General features: G+C 41.6%; 1 protein-coding gene across 5 annotated transcripts in view; it reads left to right on the top strand.

The window, feature by feature from the left end:
* PDK1 (pyruvate dehydrogenase kinase 1) overlaps positions 1-19269 on the top strand; it is a 97001-nt gene that overhangs the window by 14588 nt on the left and 63144 nt on the right. For all 5 annotated transcript variants that reach the window (XR_003942878.1, XM_030210134.1, XM_030210136.1 and 2 more), the window contains exons 4-5: positions 507-691; positions 9213-9308. Coding sequence is in view for 4 of the 5 variants with exons in the window: in XM_030210134.1 (XP_030065994.1) it covers positions 507-691; positions 9213-9308 (281 nt within the window). In the remaining variant the exon portion in view is untranslated. The remainder of the gene's footprint in view (positions 1-506; positions 692-9212; positions 9309-19269) is intronic.

Genomic DNA, 19269 nt, shown 5'->3' with positions numbered 1-19269 from the left:
TGGATCAAGTAAGCTGGAGTATTGATGGCTGGGATCCAAGTGCATGATATAAGCTATGAGTACAGAATAGCCTTTTGGCTGAGACTGAGAACTTGTATAACCTAGGGAGTTAATGCCCTGCCAGGGACGATATTGGAGAAATTGGTGCACTAGACAAGGTTTTTATTTTGGCATCTTCTTTCCTTTTTAGACATGCAGACTGACTTAGGTGAAGTGGTGCCCCCTGGGCAGTCTCCCTTCCTACCTGTTCCTTATGCCCCTGCACCTTGAATATGTGTCGATTTAATGACCAGTGTGGGAGCAAAAGGATTGAACTTGTGTAAAAACCTTTTTCTCTCGGGCATATAAAGGAGGCAATGTATGCAAATCAAGTTTATGCATATTTATTATGACTATTCTGTAAACCTGACTGGCAATGGCAAGGGGTACTCCAGGACACTGCTGTAGGGTAAATTTATCTTGACTTTTGAATGCGAAGCTTTTTTTTTTTTTTTTTTTTTTTTTAGTTTTACAGATACAGTGATAACTATCCGGAATCGACATAATGATGTAATCCCAACCATGGCCCAGGGTGTGATTGAGTACAAGGACAGTTTTGGTGTTGATCCAGTGACCTCTCAGAATGTGCAGTATTTTTTAGATCGTTTTTACATGAGTCGCATTTCGATTAGAATGCTGCTTAATCAGCACAGTAAGTACTTCCTGGTAAGAAATAGTAATATCTTGTATAACTGGTCACTGTTTACTTATGATAGCTTTTATTTAGATTTGCTGTACCACTCTGCCTAACTAGCAGTTCCTTAACATCAGCAGCAGATGAATCCAGAGATGTGGGTTGTGTCCATCTACCAGCAGGTGGAGATAGCACTGATTTGTACAGTGCCTAGTGGATGTTGCTCTTCTTGCTAGTCAGTTATCTCTATCTTCAGCAGGCGAAAAGACGTGATGTACTGGCTTCTGGTTTGGTTTGATCATGTTCTGGCTTTGTTGGTTCAGTAGAGCTGGGGGTGTTGTGGCTGAACCGCACCTGCTTTAGGGGGTACACCTGGTCACTCTAGGTCCCTCCCCCACACCTACTCCTCTCCCAGGGGTTTAATCTTCCCCCCTCCCCCTCCTCACAGTTGCCTGGGGTAGGGAAAATAGAGGCTTTCTGTCTTGCCTTAAACTCTCAAGGTGCTGTCCCAGCTTGGGAAAGTTGAGTGAGCCAAAGATTCCCTCTGTGCTGGATGGCGAGTTCCTGTGACTGGCTGCAGTATGTGCCTCTTACTTTCTGCCTTGTAGTGGCTCTACTTCGATCTTTTATGGCGGCATAGTTGGTGAAGCTCCGGTCCAGCTGTGCAAAGCAGAGAACAGTGGTGGGGCTTTTCCCCAGAGGGTACTTGGGCTCTGCCACACTTGAGATCCCTGGTGGGGAGGTTGAAGCTGGCTCTTCCTGCACAGGAAACTTGTTCTGCTCCTCTTTCTGAGGACCTAGTGGCCATTTTGAATTCACCCTCCGCGGTTCCCGCCGCAACACATTTGAATCCTCAGATTTTTCCTGTTCGCGTACTTGGCACTGGTGGCAAAGGGGATGCGCCAGCTGGTTCTGCAGTGGCCTGCTCTGATTTGCCCTTTTCCCTGGAGTTTGTTTTACTCCTTCATCGCTCTTTCTGTTGAAGCGCGTGTCCACGAGGACTGGAGCTTTGTCTGAGATGGTAACTTCTGGTGGCCCGCCTTCTTCGGGCATCGAGGCCTTTGAGTCTAAAAGCACTAGGTGGCGGTCCGAATTGGATGGGGAGGTGGTAAACCCTCTTTTCCCTTGATTCAAGAGGTTCTCCTGGCCTCACCACAAATGACTTGAAATCCTTCACTGAAGAGGAGTCTCTTGCTTCTGAGGCAGATGACTCCTCCATTGTGTGGATGTTTCACAGAGAGGAATTACCCACTTTTATTTCTAAGGCCTTACAAGCTTTGAATATTTCTGCTCCTGAGGCCCTGGCTAGCACTAAAAGACTGCCCAGGGCTTTCACTGTAAATGCAGCCATACAGGAGCTTATCTGTGCACAGTGGGCATCCTCTGATTCTGGGCTACAGGTGGCTAGAGCGATGGCTCTGCCTATACCCAGTTGCACAGGATGAATTAGAGCACTTCGGTTGCTGAAGGTGGATCCCTTGGTAGCAGCTGTGACCAAAAAGACCACTGTGCCTGTAGAAGGGAGAATTGCGCTCAAGAATGTTCAAGATCGCAAACTTAAGCAGCTTTGAAAATGTTCTTTGAAGTTTCTGCCTTGGCTTTGCAGGTGGCTGTTTGGGTCTTATGCAGCCTGCACGTCCCTCTCGGGTGCAACAGACAGCTGACTCCTTGTTGGAGTCAGGGGCTCCACCGCCTCCTGAGTTTCTGGACACTGAGTCGGGATTGGCCTACTTTGCTGACGACCTGTGTGACTTGGTCAGAGCAGTGGTCAAACAGATGGCCTTGACAGTTATTATCCATAGGCTGTTAATGGTTATGCCTTTGGGCTGCTGACGCAGCTTCCAAGCAGTGGGTTTGGAGAAGTTGGTCAAAGATCTCGGAGTGGAGGAGTGGCCTAGTGGTTAGGGTGGTGGACTTTGGTCCTGGGGAACTGAGGAACTGAGTTCGATTCCCGGCACAGGCAGCTCCTTGTGACTCTGGGCAAGTCACTTAACCCTCCATTGCCCCATGTAAGCCGCATTGAGCCTGCCATGAGTGGGAAAGCGCGGGGTACAAATGTAACTAAATAAATAATAACTCTTAAGTCTTAATGTTTGCCAGAGGATAAGCCTCGTCCCTCTCCTAGAGGGACTCCTCAGATCTCATTTTCGAGATGATAGGCGGTAACATCCAGGCCATCCCTCTTATGTGGGTAGACCCCACTATACCAGAAACAGTCCTTTTGGACTGATAAGCACTCTGCCAGGCCTTCTGGAAAGTCCTCTGTCCCTTTCGTGCCTCTCAATGATGGGACGTTGGTTCACTCTTTGGCGGTAGGGTGATGTTTGTTCCACTTTAATGAGGAGTGGATCAGAATTACTACAGACCAGTGGATATTGGATCTTATCTGCGAGGGCTACAGGCTGAAGTTCTTCTTTCCCGTCGGAGATTATTTTCTTGTCGTCCCCATCCGCCTCGTTACGGAAGCAGACCGTGGTGCAGGCTACGCGGCTGCACGTGCAACGCTTGGGGGCGGTGGTGCCCTTCCCCATTGTAGAGCATGGCCGGGGCGCTATTCCATATACTTCATGGTGCCCTGGAAGGGTGGAGACTTCCGTCCTATCCTAGACCACAGAAGGGTCAATCAGGACCTCGGGTTCCGCCACTTCTGCGGGGAGACTGTTCGCTCCATTGTTGCAGCAGTTCAGCCTGGAGAATTTCTTACAGCCCTGGACCTCAAGGAGGCATAGCTGCATATTCCCACTTGGCCACCTCATCTGAGATTTCGACGGTTTGATATATTTCAGAGGACACATCTATAGTAGATGTAGAAATGTGTACCCGTTGTGTATGCAGAGAAAGAGGCCACAAATATCAGCATACTTACAAAATTTGCCCATACACCCTGTTTGGGTGTTTTTCCTCAGTTTCTCCTGCAGCTCCCAGGCTTAAAGAAAAAAAAATCCTATTCAGCTTGCCTGGTTTAACTTTATTCCCCTGTTAGGTAAAAACAACAAAAAATGTAGCACACACTCTCTGGTGGGGGGAGAGATGGGCAGACATGCCAGAACCCAAGGCCAAAGTTGGCCCAAGTGATAAGGTAAGCCTGCATGAGCTGGCTTCGTGGCCAGCAAATGCTGTGCAGTCTGCAATAGCTGGCAGTTTAGCACAGCTGCTGGCTGACTGCCCCTCCTGTGATTAGGTTGTTTGACTTTGGAAACAGCCCTGGGGGGGGGGGGGGGGGGGATTGGGGGGGAGCAACTGGAGTTGCAGGTCACTCTTTACTGAGCCTTTGGAGTTTGCCAGTGTTTGACCTGATGGCTACACATGCCAGTACCAAATCAGTGTTTCTTCAGCTGCTGGAGGGAGCTGGCCTCACAGGGGATAGATGACCTGTTAAATGCTGTGGCCAATGGAGGTGCCCCTGTATGTCTTTCCTTCATGAACTCCAATAGGTCAGCTGTTTCACGGCATTCTCATCTTGTCCTCCTGGTGGCTCTGAATTGGCCCTGTCGCCCTTGGTATGCAGACCTGGTGTGTCTTTTGTGGCTGAGCCACTCCCATTGCCCAGGGGGTGGGGTCTTTTCAGGCAAGGTCTGTTAGAAATGGAGACTCCAGATCCCTTTTGGCTTATAGTCTGGCCTTTTGAAAGGAGGCACTTAGGTGTAGTTTCTCGCCCATGTTTTTTTCTACCTTGCTCTTGTCTTGGAAGACAAGAGCAAGGTATATGCAAATTTGAAAGGTATTTGAGGGCTGGTGTGCTGGGCGATTATCCTCCGCTTGGAAGACTGAGATCTCCAGTATCTTGGGGTTTTGCATCAGGGCCTGGTATTTGGCTCCTTGAAGGTCCAAGGAGCAGCCCTTGCCAGTTTACAGGGCAAGATGCAGTGCCTCTCCCTGCCAATGCATAGGGAGGTGGTTTGGTTTTTTTAAAAGGAGTGGTACATTTGCACCCTCCTCTGCATCCTTCCTTCCTTGGGATTTGGTTCTCCAGGTGCTCTCTGGAGCTTCCCTTTTGGACTTTGATGTTGGCCTCCATTAAGGACCTCAAGCCTAAGACTGTTTTTTCTTGTGATCACCGGCTCAGAGTTATCTCACAGTTACAGGCGCTTTCTTTCTTGCCGGAACCCATATCTTTCCTTTTCAGAGGACTCTGTATCTGTTCATACAGTGGAATTAGAAAAAGTGCAGAGAAGGGCAACGAAAATGATAAAGGGGATGGGATGACTTCCCTATGAGGAAAGGCTAAAGCGGCTAGGGCTCTTCGGCTTGGAGAAAAGGCGGCTGAGGGGAGATATGATAGAGGTCTATAAAATAATGAGTGGAGTGGAACGGGTATATGTGAAGCGTCTGTTTACGCTTTCCAAAAATACTAGGACTAGTGGGCATGCGAAACTAATCGGAGAAAATGTTTCTTCACTCAATGTGTAATTAAGCTCTGTAATTCGTTGTCTGAGAATGTGGTAAAGGCGGTTAGCTTAGCGGAGTTTAAAAAAGGTTTGGACTGCTTCCTAAAGGAGAAGTCCATAGACCATTATTAAATGGACTTGGGGAAAATCCACTATTTCTGGGATAAGCAGTATAAAATGTTTTGTACTTTTTTGGGGACCTTGCCAGGTATTTGTGATCTGGATTGGCCACTGTTGGAAACAGGATGCTGGGCTTGATTGACCTTTGGTCTTTCCCAGTCTGGCATTACTTATGTACTTACTTCTACTACTATAAATCATTTCTATAGCGCTATCAGTCGTACTTATGTTCTTTCCTTTCTTCTGATGATTTCCTTTCCTTTAGTCAGGCTTTACTGGTCTGAGATCTGCCCTTGGAAGATTAAAGTCTGGAGCTCATGGGGTGTTATATGCTTTTCTCTTTCAGTTTAGCGAGCATCATGGTGTTATGTTTGCTTGATGTTCATTGCAGTTGCAGTGGTTGATGAGGCACAGGTGTGTGTTAGAAAGAGTCCTTCTGCTACTTTGGCAGCAGCATGCTGAAGTTTTCCAATGAGCACCAGCAGGTTATACTGGTGAGTTCACTGGTAAAGATCAGTTTCCATCTGCTGGTAAAACCTGACTATGTCTTGATAATTTCCTTTCCTTTAATTTCATCTTAGCACTGATATTTGAATAGTGGCCAGTGCTGAATATGTAGGTATACCATCAAATGTCCACCGTGCAGTTTGAATATTGACCTGTATATTTTTATTGTGCTTGTAAACAACAGATTAAACCCTGCATAGCCATGTTTGTTGAACACCTGCATCAGTTGTTACGAATCCATGTCATAAGAGTTAACAAGTTTTTATATATAGAAAAACTGATGCCCATATTTCATGCACTAGGTGGTGACCACTTTTACACAAACCTTCCAGAGATATAAAAACAAGAAGTTAGAATTAAGCCCCCCTCCCAGATTCATATGAATAAAAATCATATAGAACATGTGGCACATGGTGTTTACTGATCGGTTGGCTGTTCTTTTCTTCTCTCTGTGGATTAACTTGCATACATAAAGGAATTCAAGCCTATCAGCTTCTTCTCAGAGAAAGTTGATTGTGACCCCTGAGGCAGGCGCTTTGGTGCCGAAACACGGACCGTGTCGGTTCCTTTATATTGATATGAATATTCTGAATAAACTGGCTTTTGATATTATCTCCCTATTGGTTTGCGCATTTGTCAGCCTCTACTTTTGCTGTTTTGCTTTGACTTTCCGTGGAGGCTCCTGTCTTCTTGGATTTGCTTAAAAATCATATAGTCCATGTGTATTAAGAGTTCAGATAATATTAAAAAAATGCATAAGTTCAGTTCTCGGGGGTCACAAATGAGTTGTTTTCAGATATCCCTACTGAATATGCATATGAGATGTGTACCTAGTACCTCTTGCATACAAATCCATCTCATTTGTATTCATATTAATAAACATAACTATGAAGAACTTTCTTTTTACTTTATTACATCAAAGTATCAAATTTTTTTTAAAAACCATTTCTTTAAAAAATTGTAACTAATACACTGCAGTATTACTTGAAAAACACAATATGGAATCACAATGTGGAATTAAAGTCCTCCTAACCACTAAAAATCCTCAAAGCTGTGGTTGCTAAACTCTTGATCATTCAATGAAGCTAGTTTCCAGTGTCTCAATATTCAAGTAATTCTCAGTATTCAAACTGTTCATTGAAACTTAAATCCAAATCACCAGCATAAGCGCGAGATTGATGTAGTCTGTGAAGTCTTGATGAATTCTTCCACACCTTGCATCAAAAGAATCCAAAGGATAGGTTGAACTCGCATGGCATATACCATAAGACTCCTTGCCTGTTTACTCCAAAATGTAGCGACGACCTAACATGGGGCTATGTTTCGCAACTCAGTGTCGTTGGTCATAACTTACAACAAAACTCAAAACCTATTAGTGTCCACAAGCATTCTGGATAATTCCAAGACTGCACTCTCTCTCTGTCTCTCACTCAGCACATGACCCTTAGTGGTGTGCTTTTGGTAGCTGTTTGGTTCTGTTTTTTTTCCCTTTTTGTGCATCTCTTTGTACAGTCTCTCAAACATAACTGTTATAAGTAGATCTGGACACCAGTAGGATCTCTGCAGAAATTTATATATTATCAGTCTTGGACTGTCTCTCTATGTCAGGTGTTCAGCGCTGCATGCGTCTGGTAGCGCTATACAAATGTTAATAATAATAATACTTTTCATATTAACCTGCCCCATTTTTCTGAAAGATTAATTGCTATATCTTCCTATTAAATTAATCCTCAACTAAGGATATAGTGTCTCTCAAAATACAGTAATGTGTTTAGAGGCTGTAACTTTAATGATTAGTTTCTCTAAAGCCACAAATTCTGCTGCTGCTTTCTAAATTGAACTATTACATTTATTCATTGAATTAAGAATTTATAAAGAACCCAATGGAAAAAGTATTTGTAAATATAAACTTTTCCGTTAAACATTTCTGGCATACTCTTTCAAAGGCATTTTCAGCATTCATTGACAAAAGAACATTTTCTTCTGCTTTAAATATTTGTCTCCTCTACTAAATATGCCACTGTATGGAAATAGTCCAAGGAAAATATCTCCACAGTAAAAATTCCCCTGTTTTGGGTGAATTATGCTTCTATTTATATTCTGAAGCCTTTCCTTTTTAAAAGGAGAAAATGAGTAACAGAGTGATTGGAAAAATAGATTGTGTAACATTTTTTTTTTTAAATTTCCTATTTTACTGCCTTTTAGAAGGAATTCACTCAAGGCAGTGTACAGCAAGAATAGACAATTGCAGCCATGAAATTAGTCACATAGCAATGCAAGGTATGGCATAGCATGCTACATTAGTGTCAACATAAGCAATAAAATGCATTGAAACCCTGGAAAGGGGATAGTAGCAGTATACAAGAATTGATTTGGGGATTTGAATAGACAGCATATGGGGTCAGCAAAGATGGAACATAGATAAGACAGAGTAACAAGTTAGAGAATCAGGAGACTTAAAGAAAGTTGCACGTGAAGGTGCTTGAGTATTCTCTGCTGGGGTAGGACTGGATAATCATATCCTGCCACAGTATGCACTTTGATTTTTTTTATTTTTCTCCCCTACTAAATGTTAATTACCCTTACCCATCATCCACTGCCTCGTTTCACCCAAGGTCTTCCACATCTTAGCCTGTCTTTTGTTCATCTTCACATGGCCCCTTGTATTGCTTCAGCTGTTCTGCACTCCCCTTATCTTACCTTTTATAGCCCTGTTTCGGCAGCTTAATAGCAGCTGGGTTCATTCCACATTCCAGTTTTCCTTGATGCACAGGTTAAGATCTGTCTAATGGTGATTTTCTTTATTCCTATCAGCTTTTTCTTAGGGCAGGCTCTCCTATATTTTTAGCAGTTGTACAGTGGCATCTCCTCTGCTAATTTTTGTTTGTCCTATTACTCACACAAGTGGCAATAATTCTGGCTATGCTGTAATCGTGGTGTACTTCTATCATAACTTGGCAGAGTATAGATTTTACCCCTTTACTGACTTGTACCCAAGATCAGCTGCACTGCTTCTCTACATCTGGTACTACTGCATTCTGTCTGTGGGTCTGTTGGAGCAACAATCTGTAGCACCAGTAAGATGTCGAATGGTTGCAGTGCTCTTGGTCCACCACTCCCACATGACTCTATAGAGGTGCTTGGGGAGTACTTTTTGTTCCGCACTATAATACATGAGAATGGTTGCCTGTAGAGTGTACATCATATACGCTGCCTCATTGCATTAAGAAATTTTGCTGGTATGATCACACCATCGCTCTTTCACTTCAGCTGCTGCTGAATAATGTGCATAAGCTCTAATGGAAGAGGTTAATTCAATCTACTAAATTTTGGGGGATTTGTTTGTGTTTTTATTAATTTAAAATCTTATTTCACTGGCTACTAAACTAAGTACCAGCTTTTATTTAATGAGCATCACTAAAGGCATACATAGTTAATTGTAAAATGTGTAAAGGAAATTCTAATCTATGATTTTTAAAAAATGTTAACAAAATTATAATGTGCAGTGTTGTGTTTAATTACAGCTTTGCTCTTTGGTGGAAAAGTTAAAGTAAATCCAGCTCACCCAAAACAAATTGGAAGCATTGATCCAAACTGCAATGTTGTTGAAGTAATCAAAGGTAAATTCTGATAGGTATAGTGAATAAGAACTTTAGAGATTTATTATTTTGAAGGAATTTTTATTATGATTTATTTACCGCCTTTTTGAAGGCATTCACTCAAGGCAGTGTGCAGGAAGAATATATCAAACATGAGCAATAGGCAATTACAGCAGTAAAAATATTCAAATAACTATACAAAGTATGGCATAGTATACTACTTACAACGTCAACACAATACGTAATAGAACATTTTAATTGATAATGTGAAGGGTAAAGCAAAGATGGAACATATAGATAGGTAAGAAGAGTTAGAAAATAACTGATTTAAAGAAAGTTGTACATGAGGTCAGAGAGATGGTTAAAGATTATCTTAGCTAGGGTAGGAGTGGATAAACATGTCCTGCTGCAGTATGTGTAGCCCGTTTCACCCCTTGTGTGTTTGAGCGAGACTAACAAGTTAGCTACTTCTTCCATTAAAGGCCTGGTTGAAGAGCCACACTTTTACCTTATGTCAAAATATTTAGAGAATTCACCTTATGGAATTCTACAAGTGCTGGAAAAGTGTTTACATGTCAAAGTAGTGTGTGTAATCCCATTGCTAGCAGATGGAAATTTGGGGGGGGGGGGGGGAGCTCAAAACCGAAGTCATTTTCTCTTACAGGGCGTCTGGTGCAGCTTTTGGCTCCTCAGTTTGAATTAACTTTAGGCGGTAGTGCAGCAACTAGAGGAAGGCAGTAGGCCTAGGTTCCAGTGGGCTTGTAGACCTAGTCTGCTTCAGGCAACAGTCCTTGGGATTGATTTCCCTTCCCCCGTGGGAACTAACTCCATTGGAGTCTAAGTTCTCACACTAATGGGTCCAGTATTGGTGGTTCCAGAGAGCGATTTTTTTTTTATTTTTGTGGGTCCAGCAGGAGGAGGTACTGACAGTGCAAGGAAAAAAAAAAGGCTTGTAGCACAGTCTCTTCCCTGGACTGCCTCCTGGTCTTCTATGTTGGTGCTTAATCCTCTCCTGGATACACACCTTGCCAGTTAGATGTTTTTCAGGATTGCAAAACAAGGTCCAATAGAGATGACCAGAAAAGGAAAGTGGATTAAGGAGTCTCTTATTTGAAATGAAGCAAGATTGTCAAAAACATCAACTTCCAAAGGACTTGACACGGGCTATGTTTTGGTGTAGCTGCCTGCATCAGGAATCCATAAAACATAAAGACATATAAAACATGACTAATATAGAATTGGATCAGAGTCCTTTTCTGTAATTCTGGTACTATTTTGTTTACTTAGATCTTGTTCACACCTTTTTCAATAGTAGCTCAAGTTGAGTTACATTCAGGTACGCTAGATATTTTAGCAACTTTTGGGCCCTGTTTACTGAGCCGCGCTGTAGGCACCTTAACGTTAGAGATGTTCATTATATTCCTATCGGTGTCTCTAGATTTAGCACGCAGTAAAATGTTTGCATGCCTACAGCGTGACTTAGTAAACAGGGCCCTTTGTTCGGCACTGTATATTTGGATCAGATACTCTTCTATCTTTGCTAGTTCCCTCTGACACCATGGCCCCTTTCCCCCTTCTTTTTTCCCTTTCATATTTTCATATAATTTCTTACCCTTTATTTCAGATCACAGGGGATACTTTTTATTGTCCTTTTCCAGCAGACAAATTATTCAGTGCTTTTACACATTTTCCTGCCATCTGCTTTATAACATTCCTTCCCCATTTTTTCCAGTCTTGATCTTTCAAATATTTTTACATGTTTTCCTTTTCACCTCGGGACTTAGTATTGGCTGTTTTATATATATTCTTATTTCTGAAACAGACTAGATGGTCACCTTTCATGAGTCTTTCAGTCATGATGTATACATTTTTTTTCATATACCTCAAGGCTAATAGCTCAATATATTTTTACAGTGATCTTCCTTTTTGCTCAAACTTGGTGTTGGTGGTATATGTAACTCTCTTTAACCCTGGCACAGACCAGATGACATTTTCTGAGAGCTTTTTTTTTTTTTGCCTGCATTGCACATGCATGATGTTTACCTTTTGAGCAATTAGGGTAAGGCCCAGAGATCATTATTTGTGGTTTGTATTTCAACAAGCTCTGAAGCTATTTTGAAATACTTTGCGTTCATACTGATTTTAGTTGATTTTTGTCTTTTACCCTTCCCTTAAAGGGTTTTGTTCATCCTTTTAGATTTGTTTCATTTAGCACCACCCGATTTACACTAATGTTCTGTGACCTAGTGCAATTCCATAGATGCCTCTTAAGCATAGCTCGCACAGTGTTTTACATTCACTTTTCATCTAGCTTTTTAGGTGGAACATTACAACATAGTGTACTGTCATCCATTGTCTTTTATCATGATACATTTTACACAGATCTTATACAAAGTTGCCGTATTAGTTTGCAGAATCCATAAGGAGGTAGTTCTTTCAAGTTTCTTTGGTAATCATTGCTTGTAATTCGTTTATATCTTTTAAAACCTTCTGATAACCATTGTGTTAAGCTTGTTTACATATGTATTTTTTTGTCTCGCATTTGTTTATGATATTTTTCTTCATTTCGCAAGGTTTTTGGGAAAGTTCTATGCTTTATTCTACATTCAACTCTTTTTAGATTAACTTGATTGCCTAACTTATTCTATAATTCACTCTATCATTTAGGAACTTCAGTGCAATACCACTTTGTATTCTACTTCACCATTTATACACCTTAATACAATACCACTTGTATTTCTCTATCCGGAAATGGCGATCACCATTACGGTATAATGTAAGCCACATTGAGCCTGCAAATTGGTGGGAAAATGTGGAATACAAATGCAGCAAATAATAACTCATTCATAAGTAGTATGTGTGATTTTATTTTTCATTAGAACTTTAGTTACATGTTTTACACTTTTTGAGGGGCATCTTTGGTATAATGTCCCAAGTCCAATTGTAAATATTTTGCTGAAAACTTCTAAAATTCTCATCCTGACCATAGTGGTTTTCAAACTGGGAAAAGTTTCCCCCCCCCCCCCCCCCCCCAATCACTATTTTCCAGGTGTTTTGTGCTCAGTGCGTATTTCTTTAGGTACCATTAAAAAAAAACCAACCCTAGAGAAGCACAAAAACAAGCTCTAGGGATGGTTATGTGGCACCATTCCTTGATCCCAGCAGAGCAGTCTAGTGGTCAGTGCATTAGACTTCACATATAGGGACCCAGATACAAATCCCACCTTAACACCATTATTTTGTATTGTGAGCCCTCCAGGTACAGTTCTAGGTAAGCTCCCACCCACCACTTCAGCCCTGGATAATTTACCATCTAGGTCCATTTCCCCATAACGAATTCCCCTCCATAGCATTTATATTGCAAATATGCTTCTACTAACATGGTGTATATCTAAAGAAGAAAAAATATATTACCTACATGTAACTAATTATGAATACTCAGTTATAAATAAATAGTAAGTTAAAAATCAAGTCTTTATTCCAAGAATTTAGCATGTTCCTCACAGACCTTCCAAGCAATAAAGAGAAGGAGACCACACAGCAAGCCCTTTATAGACGATATGAAGCAGTAATCAAATAACGACAAAAATATAAATACATGGAGGGGCATTTTCAATATGATATCTAAATCTGACTTTGGACATTTTTTGGAAAACATCCAAAAATAGAATACCAGGCATGACCAATTTTGAACCAGCAAAGTGTCTTTTTTTTTTTTTTTTTTTCTCTCACTCTCTCTCTCTCTCTCTTCCCCCCCCCCCCCCCCTTCCCTGAAAATGGCCTTTTTCTAGACGACAGTGTGCTCAGTGTTTCTTTTTGGACTATTTTTCATGGGAAATAATAAAGTCAAAGTGAAAAATGCATAAAATCAAGTCTTAGGGATGTAGGAGGAACCAGCATTCTTAGTAGACTGGCCACACAGACATCCCAGCAAAGCAGTGGGGTAACCTAGCAGTGGACTTCATATAAAAGGTGCCAGGTACACATCTGTTACCCTAATATTGTATGGTGAGTCCTCCAAAACCCTATTGTACCGAACTGTACACCATTACAGTAGTCGTTATGGCTGCAGGTATCGCCTGTATGTAGATGTAGTGGGTTATGCAGGGCTCGCACTTTCTACCACAAGTGTAACAGATTGTAGAGAACAGTATACTGCATGGAACACTAGGCTACTCCAGGGACCTGCTTGCTGCTCTAATAGGACTGGTCATAACATCTGAAGGTGTCATAGAAGCTGGTATGTACTATTTCATTCACATCTTTGGTGGGTGGGAGAGGGTCAGTGACCACTTGGGGAGTATGGGGTAGGGTCATGCCTTATTCTCTCCAGTGGTCATTTGGGGCATCTTTGTGACCAGACGTGATAAAAACAGGTCTAGATCGAAGCGTTTCAATTGTAACCCTGGACATTTGTTTTTTTTTTTTTTCCCCCATTATGACCGAAAAACATTAGTCTTAGGCATGTCCAAATCCTGCCCCAACACACCCCTTAGTGATGTGGATGCACTGCAGATGAACCACATAGCAAAATGCATAGAAACTGGGTTTTAAAAATAGCGATGTGCATGTTTTGGCAAGCAAAACATCCAAATGCTGCTTTATGCCACTTTTTAAACCTTTTTCTCTTTCAAAAATGAGCCCCATAACCAAAAATAAGATAAATTAAGGAAACCTTAATGTAAAAAAAAAAAAAAAAAGACTGATTTAAAATTCACAAGCAAATCTCTCTATATAAAAGGCAAAACCAACGTTCTATGAAGCCTCCAGCCGGAAGTGTGAAGGGGGCGAGATATCCGGTTTCCCTATGAGTGTCTGCCCCGCCCTCTCTGTAACAGAGTCAGTGAAGGAAAACAGCAGAGCACGAAATCAAATTGCTGGCTCTGTAACAGTGAAGGACTCAGAGGGGGGAGGGGAGAGAGGCCAGAGGGCAGGGACACACACTCCCACATGCACACAGAAGAAAACATTGCTAGCCCCCGTTTCATTTGCATCAGAAACGGGGCTTTTTTACTAGTATGCTAATAAGTGTGCTGTTGCCTGGCAATGTGATGCTTGGTGCTTCATGTGGATGACCTCAAAGCGTAATTTATTCATTATTTGTGCAGTGCAAAACCTATCAGGGAAACCCTGAGCAGGTAAATGTTGCAAGTAACCCATACAAGTTACACTATAATTGAGATATCGAGGAGAATTGGTGGATGGCTGGGAATCTATCGGGGGAATTCTGCAGGTAGGAGCTGACACATCAGGGTGGGAGTTGGTTAGGGGGAAATTGACCTAGATGGCAATTTATTTAGGGGGTAATTGGTGGATGGGAATTGTCGTAGTGGGGAACTTGCTGGATACCCCAGGAACACTTAAAAACCTTCTGTCCCTAACTGTACACCACTATGAAAACCCTCAGGTCTGCAGGTGTCCATCTATAGGCACAGTTGTCATTTTGTGGGTTTTTGGAAGGCTTACAATTTCCATAACAAGTGTAGTGGGGTATGGACCTGGCTCCCTTCCTCTGCAGTCCGCTGACCACTAGCCTACTCCTGGGGACCAGCTTGCTGTTCTTCTATCTCCAGATATGGCCATTTCCTGTCAAAGAGCCTGTTTATTTACTGTCACTGTCACATCTTTGGGGGGTTGGGGGGGGAGTTAGTGACCACTGGGGGATTGAGGAGGGGGTTATGCCTTAATCCCTACAGTGGTTGGTTAGGGCACTTTTTTGTGACTTAGTCGTGATTGAAACTGATCCAGACTTTAAAAAATACTTCAATCCCAATTTTTGCCCTAGGTGTCTTTATCTTTTTCATTATCCCTGAGAAATGCAGAAATTCAGGGCCTGCCCAAAACATTCCCCCTTGTGATTTTTAGATGAACTGTGGAGAAAGCTATCTCAAATCTGAGTTTCAAAAATTGTGACTTGGATGTTTTCCCATGAAAAAGTCCATGTTCCGCTTTTGAGAGACTTTTCCAAGAATATTCTCCAAGAATATTGCCTCCTCCCTCAAAACACCCAGGGAGAATCTGCTACAGTACAAGGAGAAAAAATCCACAGACAGAATCCCCCTTGTAGTGACATACAATCCAGAGCTGGAAAAACTGAGGAAAATCATAAGAGATCTACAACCTATACTCCAGGAGGATGAATTACTGAAAGATATTCCCATCCCCACCAGTACTGGCCTTCCGACAGCCACCCAACTTAAAACACAAGCTAATCAGAAGTAAACTTCCATCACAGACTGAAAAGGAACAGAAGGGCACACTTCCCTGTAATTTATCCAGTTGCAAACTATGCCAAAATATTTCACAGGACCCCACAGTCATCCACAAAGGAAAGATATTCAACATAAAGGAATCTTTCACTTGCTCATCTTCCAATGTGGTATATATCATTCAGTGTAAAAAATGTAACGAAGGATGCTATATTGGAGAAACAGGCCAGATGCTTAAGACAAGATTCAATTTACATAGACATCACATGAACAATACTGGTGCCAGTAGGGCTCCCACCCCTGTTGGTCAGCATTTTACAGGACCAGGACACTGTACCAGTGACTTCACAGTGAGAATCCTGAAAGGTAACTTTAAAACCATACAAGAACGTAAGACCTTTGAAGTCAGAATGATTGAATATTTTAACACCCAACAGAAAGGACTTAACAAGGATCTGGGGTTCCTAGCCCATTATAAACCATAAAGCTGTATTTCTCCGTTGATCACCCCACCCCTCACCTATCCACACCCATCCTGTTAGAATATCAATGATATGCTTTGATGTCCCCATGCATACCTCCTACCCACCCCCATCCTCCCACCCTGTCAGACTGTCATAGTAATGCTTGAATGTTTTCACTTGTATACACTGTCAGCTAGCACATTTGCTTATTTCCGATCTGACGAAGAAGGGCAACCTTCGAAAGCTAATCAAGAAATGTATTGTTATGTCCAATAAAAAAGGTATCTTATTTTCTTTTCCATGTTTTATTTTGTTTGATTTCTATTGATAACCTTAAGAGTGGACTAACACGGCTATCACACTCCTCTACTGAGAGACTTTTGAAAATGAGTACCTTTTTTGATTATAATTCTTATTTTCAGTTTGCATTTTTTGTTTTTACATATGGTTTTATTTTTTGATTTAAAAGTTATTGGTCATGTTTCTATTCATTTGTTTTTGTAGTTCTTCATGTTCTGTAGACTCCTGAGGCAGGCAGCTGTGCCAAAACACTTCCTTTGAGTCCTTCAGAAGTTTTCACAGTCTTTCTTCATTTCAAATAAAGGATGCCTTGATCCACTTGGTTTCCTTTCCTTTTAGGGTCACCCTTGCTGGACCTTGTTTTGCTGTGTTGAGTTGTGGGGACTTGTTCTGTGCCTGTAGGTTATCAGGATTACCACAATGAATATGCATGATTATATCCTGCAGGCCTGTGATACTCATCTATGAAAATGTATTGTTTGTAATCATTGTGGTAATCCTGAAAACCAACTGGATAGGCATGCTGCAGGAAAGGGTCGAAAAGCACTGCCCTATGGTGCTGTGTCAGATTTGGACTCGGTATTAGTGGTCTGAAGTGATTTCCCCCCCCCCCCCCCCACCTCCTCCCCACTTGCTTGTGGTATGTCTGCGGGTAAAAAAGAGATGCTGCATTACAGGTAATTCATGATGGCTCAACATGTCAGCATTTGTCTTGGCTTGTAAGCAGGCATGTGCCAGGCAACTGTGGATGATCATATAGGATCGGTGCCCATCAGGGTGGATTCCTAAGATTTGAAAACGAACACTTAAAGGAAAACTTTCAAACTAAAATGGGAGGGGAGAAGCCAGTCACCCAGGAGCGCATGGTTCAGTGTGGAGTATCCTTCAAGGATACTATTGAAATAGGACATTTAGGGAATCCCAATAAAGAGGTTTCAACATTGGTGAAAGAATGCCAAGAGTGTTTAAGAGGCGAGCAGAGTAACAGATGCAAATTATCCCCATCAGTTCCTAAGCAGCTTGTGTAGATGCAGGGAAAAAGCACAATTTGAAGTGTCTGTATACAAATGCTAAAAGCCTAAAAAAATGAGATTGGAGAGTATATAATACTAAATAAAAAGGTGGCTAGCATCTGAGACCTGGTGGAAGGAGGACAATCAATGGGACACTGTTAACGGTGCAAATTATATTGCAATGAATTGTGTGTGTGTGTGGGGTGGGGGGTTGAAATTACACATGTGAAGGGAAGGAGTATACTGGTAGTGTTGTACTGCCGTCTGCCAGGACAGAATGAACAGACGAAGAAATGTTTATAGAAAGTAGGGAAGTTGGCAAATTGGGCCACAGTATAATAATGGGTAACTTCAATTACCAAAAAGGAAAGAATAGATCAAAAACCAAATACTTAACAAAATTCCACTCTCCTCCCATGTGAGCCTGGAATCACCACTATATAATATGTGGAGGAAAAAAACCTCAGTCGATAGGAGCCATAGTACTAAAGCTTACGGCAGTACATGAAGTATGCTCACTAATAATCATAGCTTATAAAAAGAAAAAAAACAAACAAACCCCAACCAATATCTATAATTAAATGTCCAAAAACGGTGAACCAAGCTTCCATTGGGTGAAAAATAAATGGGCTTTAATATGTGGTCTAATACCCCAGTGGAAAATTTAAACATGGTAGCAGTCCCACAATTTTAGAGCAGCAATTCCACAATCTCAAAAAAAAAACAAACCATTTTTGATTTCTGGCACAAATTTCCACTGGTTCACACAGTAGGTCCTAACAGGAGTACTCTTTCTCCCAGAGGGTGTCTTTAAGGGAACATGACCAACCTCCAGCTGACTGCTTCAAAATAGCTGCCGGAAACAAAAAACGCCAACAGTTAGATACGTTGTCACAAAAATGTCAAAGCTAATTGGATCATAGAAAAGCCTTCCATTCTTTCGCTGTGTTCAAACTCTGCGGAGACACGGTCCGCATTGTAAAAATACACTGCTGTTCTTTGTCTCTGCCGGGAGCTATTACCCTGACGGTTGCCACAACTCAGCTGTTCAAGTACCACACAACAAAATGAAGAAAATTCACAGTAGTATATACTATGCTGCACCAGAGGTTCAAAATATTTATGTAGAGACACGTCTGTGTTCAATAAGGTCTTGAAGTCTATCCTTGTAATCTTAGGACAAATGAGTAGATGGGTAACTTAAGGTTCACAGGATGTCCATGATCTTAGTTCTTTCAATTTTTAATATCAACAAATTGGGCCACTTCCATCATGTCACACATATAAACCTATTCAAAGTTGTTAAAACATATATGTGGACTGTGAAATTGCAGGAAGACCTTAAGAAATTGAAAGACTAGGCATCCAAATGGGAGATAAATGCAAAGTATTGCACATTAGGAAGAATAATCCAAATCAGTTACCTGATGCTTAGGTCCACTTGGGAGTCAGCACCCAAAAATAAGATCTAGGTGTCATTGTAGACAGACAGGCAGACACACAGTTCAAAGAAGAGTGACCAAAATGATAAAGGGAATGGAACTCCTCTCATATGAAGAAAGGCTAGAGAAGTTATGGCTCTTCAGCTTGCAAAAGAGAATGAGGGGAGGTATGATTGAAATCTACAAAATCCTGAATGGTGTAGAACAAGTAGAAGTGAATTATTTTTTGTGGGTTTTTTTTAACTCTTTAAAAAGTACAAAGATTAGGGGACACTGATTGAAGTTACATGGAAATACTTTTAAAACAAATGGAGGAGGAAATATTTTTTCACTCAACAAATAGTTAAGTTCTGGTACTCATTGCCAGAGGATGTGGTAACAGTGATTAGTGTATCTGGGTTTAAAAAAAGTTTGACCAAGTCCCTGGCGAAAGTCCATAATCTGCTATTGAGATAAACATGGGGAAGCCACTGCTTACCCTGGGATTGGTAGCATGGAATGTTGCTTCTATTTGGGTTTCTGCCAGGTACTTGTGTCCTGGATTGGCTGCTATT

The sequence above is a fragment of the Microcaecilia unicolor genome, chromosome 7, assembly GCF_901765095.1.
Source record: "Microcaecilia unicolor chromosome 7, aMicUni1.1, whole genome shotgun sequence".
NCBI classification, from domain to species: domain Eukaryota; kingdom Metazoa; phylum Chordata; class Amphibia; order Gymnophiona; family Siphonopidae; genus Microcaecilia; species Microcaecilia unicolor.
This window is presented reverse-complemented; position numbering and strand designations above follow the sequence as displayed.